Source organism: Opisthocomus hoazin, chromosome 10 (genome assembly GCF_030867145.1).
Source record: "Opisthocomus hoazin isolate bOpiHoa1 chromosome 10, bOpiHoa1.hap1, whole genome shotgun sequence".
NCBI lineage: Eukaryota > Metazoa > Chordata > Aves > Opisthocomiformes > Opisthocomidae > Opisthocomus > Opisthocomus hoazin.
In genome coordinates this window covers 6,506,328-6,515,165 of record NC_134423.1, presented here as the reverse complement: position 1 = coordinate 6,515,165, position 8,838 = coordinate 6,506,328, and the positions used below count along the sequence as shown (strand labels likewise).

Sequence of the window (8,838 nt, the reverse complement as noted above, 5' to 3'; positions counted from 1 at the left end):
GTCTCGTCTGCCTCTCGGAGCCATGGTCGCTTCCAGCTTTGTCCCAGGCCAGCGAAGGAGGAGAAACCCCCTCGGTGCCACAGCCAGTCCGCCACCTCCGTCAGGTCCTGCGGGCAGGGCTGGTGCCAGCACTGAACCTGCCTTGGGTTTTCCCTCTGCTTTCACTGCGCCTTGAACACGTGGCAGCGTTTGAACTGCAAACAACCGGTTTGAATTAGAGTGATATTTTATTATTCATCCAATACGTTAGGAAGCGTGAGAACAAAGTGCTTTATTTCTGAGCTGGTATGATGTCATCAATGGACTGGCCTTTTTCAAGGCGTTTCTCCATTTCGATGAGCAGCTTCACACCATCCACCACCATCTGCACCAGCTCCACCTCAGAGAAGCCAAGGCGATCAGCATTGGAGACATCAAACACTCCTCCGACAGCAGCTGTGTCCACACCACCTGGAGCAAGAGACTTAGTCAGTACACCAACCACTGCTGGAGCAGGTGAGTCTACCTTTCCTCCCTCACTAGCTTGAGGTGGGAACACAGCAGGGCAATTGTCTACAAGCTGCCACTGCTGCCCCCTCCTACACACAAGGAGATAAAGCTGCATGGGACTGCCAGCATGAGCCACAGAACATGCCATTAGGCCAGCTCTTTGCTCTTTTAACCCATGAGCAAGCTAACATGTGGTCAGAAGTAACCACTGTAGCTATTTCCTAGCCAGAAGTTACATCAGGGTTCCCACCCCTGCTTACAACAGGAACAGCTGCCACCAAGTCCCCCTTATCTGGTGCTCAGAATACCACACAGGACACACCCAGACAGCCAGATACAGTAAGGTACAAGCAGAGCACTAGCACCCCAGCTTCAAGATACTATTTTGAGGCTTGGCTATCTCCATGTGCTTTTACCAGGGTGCCTTTTGGACAGTCTGACAGACTCTTCCAGGTTTTTGCTGGTTTCTTAGGGCAGCCTGAGTAGGACATCACTATCACCTCTCACCTGTGCCCCGTTTCTGCAGCCGAAGCCTCTTCAGGACTTTTCCAAACTTCTCATGTTTCCCAAGGTTTGGTAGCTTGATGTGCACACCAGCACGGAGCCCTGTTCCCAGGTTGGATGGGCAGGTCAGAATGTAGCCCAAGTGCGGATTCCACATGAACTCGTAGTTTTTGGACTTGAAGAGAGTTTCTATCTATAAATAGAGAGAATGTATGTTTAGAGATTGTTCTCTGCCTGAAGGATGCAGGTCATCCATTAGTGTTCATTTACAGCTTCAGTTACATAGCAACAGCCACAACAGTTTGAACAGCTATTTAAGGCAGTCACATAAGCCCCTTCCATTTGGAAAAAAGAGGGCCACCAGTAAGTTGCTTTATCTTGCTCCTAGCAGTGAGACAGGCTAAGTTGAAGCTACACTACAAAATCTGAAGTCACTATCTTTTGGGAAGCTTGATTTAGTACATGTCAAGCTGGCACATCTGTTTGGATTAGGGAAGCGGCTGGTAAGGCTCAAATTCATATCAAGACCAAAAGCATAGAAGAGCTTTCAGCCTAGAAACTTCAGTTCAGCTTTGCCTGTCCAGTTCAAGGAATTTCTCCTCCCACCCAGGGTCTCTAAACACTCCATATATAGAACCATGTAGAAATTCTTGAAGTACAGTTTAGACACTTGGGCAAGAGTGCCACATTAGAGGAGTTATTCTAGATTTCATAGCTGCAATGCTTTGCCAGTATAGGTGTTCCAGAGCCCTCACAGCTCTGGATCTCATCATGGTGTTCCCAGAGACCCCAGCTATGAAGCACCACCATGCAGGACGCGGGAAAGGGCTTGGAAGAGTTTGCATTCTCAGCTCTAACCAGAGAAACAAGTACTATTTGAACCTACAGCTCGGGCAATATTGACTTACCTGTGTTAGCCCAGTACAGAAGCGGGTAAATACTTCCTTCATGTTGCCACCTTTCTGCATGGAAATAACTCTAAGGTGATCCTCCTCATTGATCCAAACAAGGAAGGTCTTGTTATGATTGTGCCTAGAAGACAAAGCAAACAACTTTTTGTCTGTCCCACTTGACATTTTCAGTGTAGTTATTACATCACCAAATTACTCATCATTGTAGCTTTTATTTCGAGATGCTCACTTAGTTACCTCTTCAAATAAATTAATCTTACTTCTTTTGTCCACACAGGACTCAATGGAGTTAAGCTAGTAGTTTTCACCCTGCTCTTTTCAAGAGGTAGTTTGAATTGGCCTGTATCTAAACAGGCAAGAATGAGTAATAACATGAAATTAGCCAGTCTTACACTAACAAACCCTAAAATCCATCCATCCCCCTAGCTCACTTGTCACCTAACTTTACAAATTTAGGAGATTTCACCTGTTCAGCAGAATTTTCAGAAGGGTGATCAGTACAGACTTAGAGGCAGCCCTGTACAGTGATCTTCATAATGACACCACGCTGACAATGTATAACAAAGCCTTTTATCAGGAATTTTGTCAGATTCTGTTCAACCGCACTTCGTACCTTACCAGAGAACTAAGCTGAGTTTTCACTATTAATTTTAGATCAGGGCTCTTCCAAGACACCGTCAAAGCCTCCGAACACCAATGAGCCCCTCTTGTCCTAGCTTGCAGCTGGAAGCAAGTACTATCAATATTTATCATGCTGATAATTTCTCAGCTTGATTAGGATCAAAAATTAACTAATACCTGAGGAAAGCTATTTATGCAGACAACACTGAGACTTTACACTTCAAGTTTGTAGATTAGTTACGATCAGATGACAGCGCTATCTAGTGCTGGCAATCTCCAGGTAGATGATGCAATCTTAAAGGTGACCTACAGAAACAAAGCGTGCTTCCTCTGCGTTGTACTGAAGCAGCTACAGTAATAAAGTCGGAGTATTCCAGTTGAAAAAACCTAGCCCTTGGCTTAGAAGGGAGCAAGTTAATTATGCTGCAGAAGCTCCCGAGATGCAGAGTTTTATGTAGGTGACCTACATCCGACAAGCAGAATCCTTCCATTCCACATCTCTTCATCAGTCAACTCATGTCACCGAGTGTCTGGGGGCTGGGGGGAAGGGGGAATCTTATCACTAGTCCAAGTAAAGCCATACTAGTCCAGCATCAGTGAGCCTCTGCACGCAGAAGCAATGAGACTGCAAGGAAGCAACTATGCATCCAGTACCAAGTCTGAGCTAAGCCAACGCTACGGTTTGTAACCACACATTACTCTAAGCTCCCAGGACAAGAGCTGAAGGTAGTGGCACATCTGCTCCTTTACAAGTGATCTACTTTCACAACCTGCTTCAGTTATTGCCTGGTGCTTCACTAATCTGTGCTGGATGGGTAGGCTCTGGTCACAGGCTAGTCGAACTGGTTTGTTTCTACCAGCCCAATGTGGTTCATGGTAACACTTGTCCAAATTCTGCTGGTTTACATGTAGCTTCCCCAGAGGATAACACACATTTCTCATTAGATTCCGTAATAGAAGTTCAGAAGCTACCACTTTGCCCAACAGTACGAGCCACAAGCAAATCTGCAAGATTTTTTTTTGCAGGGACTTTGTACAACTCCTCCCTTCCAGGCATACTCACCAGATACCCCTGGCATCAGGCCAATCTCGTGCCATCCCAGATGCCAACAGCAGAGGAGAAACTGGCTTGTCAAACAAGAAGTGATCATCAATCAACTGTTGCTGCTCTGCATCAGTCATGTTCCTCAGAGCATAGTACTTCCCCTTGAGATCACCTTCCAGGCTACCCAAAGCTGAAAGAGACAGTCACTTTTAGGATGGGACCAGAGATGCCAGACACTACCAGCACGTCAGAGACCACACACACAAAGTATGGCAAGGTCTGATCTGCTGGGTTTGGTTCCTCCCTCGCTTTAATCTGCAATGGCAATGCCCTCACAGCATTACGGAACTTCGGCAGCATCGGATGATGTGTCTGCACCTTCCAGGCTGATACAAGTAGCCTTTGTTCCTCACATGCAGTATAGAATCATTACTGCTGCTTAACTGTAGAAGTGCAGTGCTTTCTTCCAAGGAGAATCAAGGTCATCAATACACAAACACTATTATTCTAGTCAAGGACTGTTACCCTGCCCTTGAGAGGTTTTGGAACAACTACACTCTCAGTTTCCAGAGCTGCACCTTGAGCATATCCTTTCCTCTCAATAGAGTTGGGAGGCAATAGAAAAAAAACTTGCAGCTGAGGAGTTCCACTGAAAACTAGGGCTTACTCTAGTCCACATTTGGAGCAAGACTACACCTCTAAGCAAGCTGAACATTAATGAAAGTCAATTAAAAAGCAGCCACAAAATACTGCAACCGTGACTCAAGCCCTGAAGTTGCTACGTACCTGTTGTATTTCAAGTTTGAGTCATGATGAACCAAGATCTTTCCCCACACACATAGAAAGAAGCTGTCAAGATTGGCAAAGGTCAACTTCATGCAGTCCAGCTTCCCTCTGACATGTGCTCTTGCTCTCAGCTACAAACTGCAATGCTGAGGCAGCTGTAATGTAACCAGCCTTTTCCAGGACAGGCTCTGTGTTCAGACTAAGTACTGAGGCAGGCAGCTTTTGCCAACTGCCTCCATTTTCAAAATGCAAAGAACGCCTCTTGCGCAAAGGATCTAAGTAGTTTCCCTGACGCGCTTTACCTTCAACAGAGAGCTTTTCGATAGCCCGCCTCTCTCCTCGACTACAGTGCGGGGGAAGGCAGAATCCACGGATGCTTCTACCGGTTCTGACACGGGAACTTAGCACGTAATTGGGATCCAGGTCATCGCCTCCCTACAAGGTTAGGAAACCAGTGAGTACAACTGTGTTGCCAAGATACCTACCATAAATCCATGTAGCTTCCATGCATTGAAGCATACATCTCAAACTTGAGATATTGACTAATTGACCTGTAAGCCAGTGTCTTATTTCAGGACCATTTTCTTCAGCATTAGTTCAAGCATATGTGTAACACAACCCTTGTTTTGAGGCTAAGGCTACAGCTACTAAGTAGTGCCAGAAGACGGAGATACAACCAGACTATCAGTTTTATCCCCATTTCAAACTAAGGTCTGGGCTTCCGTTACCCCTTCAGATCTGCAATCTAGAGGTGTCAACATGAGGCAAACCCTTGTTGCTTAGGTAGGCGTTTACTCTTGCAAATGAGAACTATTCACTACTGTCATCCAAAGTCTCTTTTCAAGATGACCTATGGCTTGCCAATCAACGTGGCATTAGGAATTCCTCAAGTCTACAGTAACATTTGAAATCCATGAAGTGGGCAGAAATCCTTACTCCTAGCCATAACAAAGTCTGTTCTATAGCACAAGACCACCAGGTGACATTTAAGATCCAAGATAAGATCGTAGAAAGTGTTCAGTTTGATGACAGTCTGTGAGCCCTAGGCCAGTGCTGTTTAGCTTGACTTAGCCCACAGTTTATGGAAATACATGTTGAACATGTTTGGCACGCCCTACATTGCAGCAGCACATGAAGCAAGCTGCTGCTGCATGCCAGCTGCCCGGTTCTACCCAGCCACTGACATCCTACAGCAGCAAGATCTTAAGTCTGATTGGACTGGACACACAGCCTATGGGTCTGTCCTGGGTGAAAGTGAGGGGACAGAGACTGAGCAGTCAAGTTTAGGCAGCTGCCAACAACTTTACCCAGCCCTCAGACAAGTAAGCATCAGTAATTGATCAAAAGTTCATACCTGCAGGTTATCAGCATTCAGGTCAGTCTTGTGCTCATCAGTTGGTTTGTAACCACCATGCCTGTCTTCGATAACTGGACCAAAGAGTTCCTTAAACACGTCATAGGACTCTTCATCACCAGCTACGCATCCTACTGTCATTATGAAGGGATGGCCTGGAGTGGTAATAAAGTCAGAAGAGCTAAGTTTGGGTGATGTTTGGCTGTATTCCAGCACAGCACTAACCAGGCAAGTTCTTTAGTGGTAGGTCTAGTCACTTCGAAACATATTCTTACATACAAACACTTGGAGAAGCCCTACATTTTACACTGCATCCAGTTAGGCAGATGCAGTGCTATGGAAAGCCACAGCTATTGCCATTAAATCACGCTCATTTGTCAAGATTGGTTTAGGACAAATTTGCACAGCACATCCAGTTTCACTAGCTAGTTTAGACCACCAGATACAACTTTATGTCTGAACCGTCATGCTTTGCTGTAGGCAAGCATGCTTGGCTTTTTGTTCCTTCTGTTACAGACAGAGCTGCATTTCCGTAGTCTGCTCATAAATACCACCTCCACAAGATTAGCTTGAATTCACCACACTCTAAAGCACCAGTTACTCCAGCTGGCTCACACAGAATATTCTCAATGCATTTTACCAGGATTATCAACCCCAGTCTGAATGACGTCATCCAGGGTGAATCCACTGGGCGTGGCTCTGTCTCTCAGTTTCTTGTATAAATCCAGGGTTAGAACTTTGGCCATGTGGTTGTTGTGGGTGCTCAGGTCTGGGTACTCCTCATCAGGAGGCAGTCTCTGATTATTTAGTTGGGCCATTTTGATATTGCTAGAGTAAAAATAAATACTGTAATGTTAACATGAAAACACATCTGCTCCCCCTTTTTTCATAGAAGTGCTAGAGAACATCACATAATCAGTTTGGAATAGGTATAGACCACAACAGCCAGGTAAGCCCGCATAACGTCAGGATTGGGTTTTTCCCTCCCCCGATTGTGTTATAATTAGAATGCATTTGGGGTTTTGCTTTTCTTTTTTTGTTCGGATTGAAAGTATTTGGCAGAGCAGTTCCATAATCGAAGTGTCTGGGAACCGATGTGTCAGATCACAGCAAGGAAGGTGGCTCGACAGAACAAGGCCTCTTAACACAGCCATGGGTTCAGAGCCATCTGGCAACACTTTATGAGATTTGCCTCTCAGCAGCTCAAGAGCTTTGGGTGCTGTTGTCCAGAAGCACTTCCAGTAAGGAGGGAGAGCAGATCCTTACGCAGATCTAACGGTCCCCAGCCGTTACCTGGGTTGTCAACCCCAGTCTGGATGACATCGTCCAGCGTAAATCCACTGGGAGTCTGTTTATCCCTCAATTTCTTGTACAGGTCCAGGGTCAGCACCTTGGCCATGTGGTTGTTGTGAGCGCTCAGGTCAGGGAACTCTTCTTCGGTACAGTACTTCATCTTCAAAAGGTTGTGGCTGTTTGAGAAGGGCATGTCTGACCCTACCGCAGTCACTAGGGGAGAAAGAGGGGAAGCCTATCACGGGGGGCTTGGTAGGCCCCCGAAACGCCTGGGGTGGGAAGCCGGGGCCCAGGCAAGGTCACCTTGGCTGTTACTCCACCCCTGCCTTTCACACCTTCGCTGCCGCACCACCTTCCAGAGAAGCCAGGAAGGAGGAAAGAAAAAAGTTCTTCGCCTCCACCAGCCCTGCCCCGGGATCTGTGAGGACGCGGCAGGGCAGGGGCTCCCCGCTCCTCCGGCCCCGGCCCGATGAGCGGCCGTGCCCGGCGAGCCACCCCGAGCTGGGAAGCACCCAGCAAGGCGTTATACAACGGGCGGCTCCCTCAGGGGACCCGGCTGGGGCGAGCATATGTCACTACCCTGCTAAGTACCGGGTTAATCCGGTGTTAGAGTGGGAGCACGCCCGGCCAGCACCTGCCCCGCCGGAGCTCCGTGCCACGTCCCCCAACCCTTCCCCGCGCTGCCCCCCCGCAGCCCTGCTCCCCCTCCTCAGCCGGACCGGCTCCACCCCACACAACGAAGGGAAAAAGAATAATTTTTTTTTTTTCTTAAATGTGATTTGAAAGCTGAAGGACTGCTCGGCTGCCCCGGGACTTACCGAGGGCTCTGCAGCCACAGCAAGGACCTCCGCACCCGCCCTGCGCCCCGCCGCCGCCCGAGCCGGACTGGAGCTGCGTCACAACCGCCGAGCCTCTTTTATAGACGGCTCCACCCACCGTCCCATTGGCCACTATTTATAGCCCATTCATTCCATTGGGCGGGGCGCGGGGGGGCGGGGCGAGCGCCTCGCCACTGGCCGGGCCCGGGCTTGCCGCCATTTTGCTTGGCCTCGGGGAGGCAGAGCGGTGCGGGGCTGGCGGGGTTGCGCCGGGGCTGCTCCCCGCAGCGGCCACTTCGCCAAACGCGGACATGCGTGCAGAACTTCATCTCCACGTCCCATCAGCCAAGGGCTGTCCGCAGGCGGCGGTGCCGCGGGCTCCTGCTGCGCCTCAGCTGGACAGGAAGCGGGGTGGTGGTGTAAAGCGCAGCCAGTCTCCTGCTCTTGTCCTGCGCCAGACTCTCCTGCTCTTCTCATGCGCAAAAAACACAAAGCCTGAAGTTTTAGCGGAGAGTGGTTGCTTTCCCGCTGAAGACAGAGGCAGGAAGGCTGGGATTTGACCCATCTAAAGCTCACCGGGAATTCCTGAAAATAGTGACTTCCATCGGTCTCTTCGTAGGAACCAGGGTTTGTCCCAACGCTAAAACGCAGTTGGGAATCCCAGTGTTTGCAGAAATAAATACACTAGTGACGTGAACGACTGTCTTGCTCTGACTTTCACCTTCACATAACAGTTTCTCTTTCTCTGACGTGCGTTTCTCACAACAGAACCCAGGTTTATCCTGCTGTCCAAACAGACTGTACTTGCCCACGTGAACACGGATCTGCGTCGCCAGGTTCCTTTGTGTGACACAAGTTGTGAATGTCGGGAGGCGTCAGCTGGAACTCCTTCCCCACCACAGATCTTTCAGCACCACAACCAGTGCCCTCACCCCGACCACGAGAAGCTTGTGCGCTGTACAGAACTGCTTCAGATTTAAAAAAAAAAATAATGTACATATAGAGGGAACCATTACA

General features: G+C 48.5%; 1 protein-coding gene across 2 annotated transcripts; it reads right to left on the bottom strand.

Moving 5' to 3' along the window:
- Positions 1-271: 271 nt before the first annotated feature.
- Positions 272-7,196, bottom strand: LOC142362556 (creatine kinase B-type-like). 2 transcript variants are annotated; one of them, XM_075431576.1, is made up of 7 exons: positions 7,004-7,196; positions 5,711-5,865; positions 4,659-4,791; positions 3,589-3,760; positions 1,902-2,025; positions 997-1,186; positions 272-450 (listed from the first exon to the last, which is right to left on the bottom strand). In XM_075431576.1, the coding sequence occupies exons 1-7, from the start codon at positions 7,194-7,196 to the stop codon at positions 272-274; spliced, it is 1,146 nt and encodes a 381-aa protein (XP_075287691.1). The 2 variants fall into 2 exon arrangements, with proteins under 2 accessions (XP_075287691.1, XP_075287692.1); XM_075431577.1 differs by lacking the exon at positions 7,004-7,196 and adding an exon at positions 6,351-6,528.
- Positions 7,197-8,838: the final 1,642 nt, after the last annotated feature.

Coding starts and splice junctions, on each gene's coding strand:
- LOC142362556 (XM_075431576.1), bottom strand. CDS start 7,196: ATGCCCTTCTCAAACAGCCACAACCTTTTGAAGATGAAGTACTGTACC. Junction 5,866..7,003: donor GACTGGGGTTGACAACCCAG/GTAACGGCTGGG, acceptor TTACCACTCCAG/GCCATCCCTTCATAATGACA. Junction 451..996: donor GCTGCAGAAACGGGGCACAG/GTGAGAGGTGAT, acceptor CTCTTGCTCCAG/GTGGTGTGGACACAGCTGCT.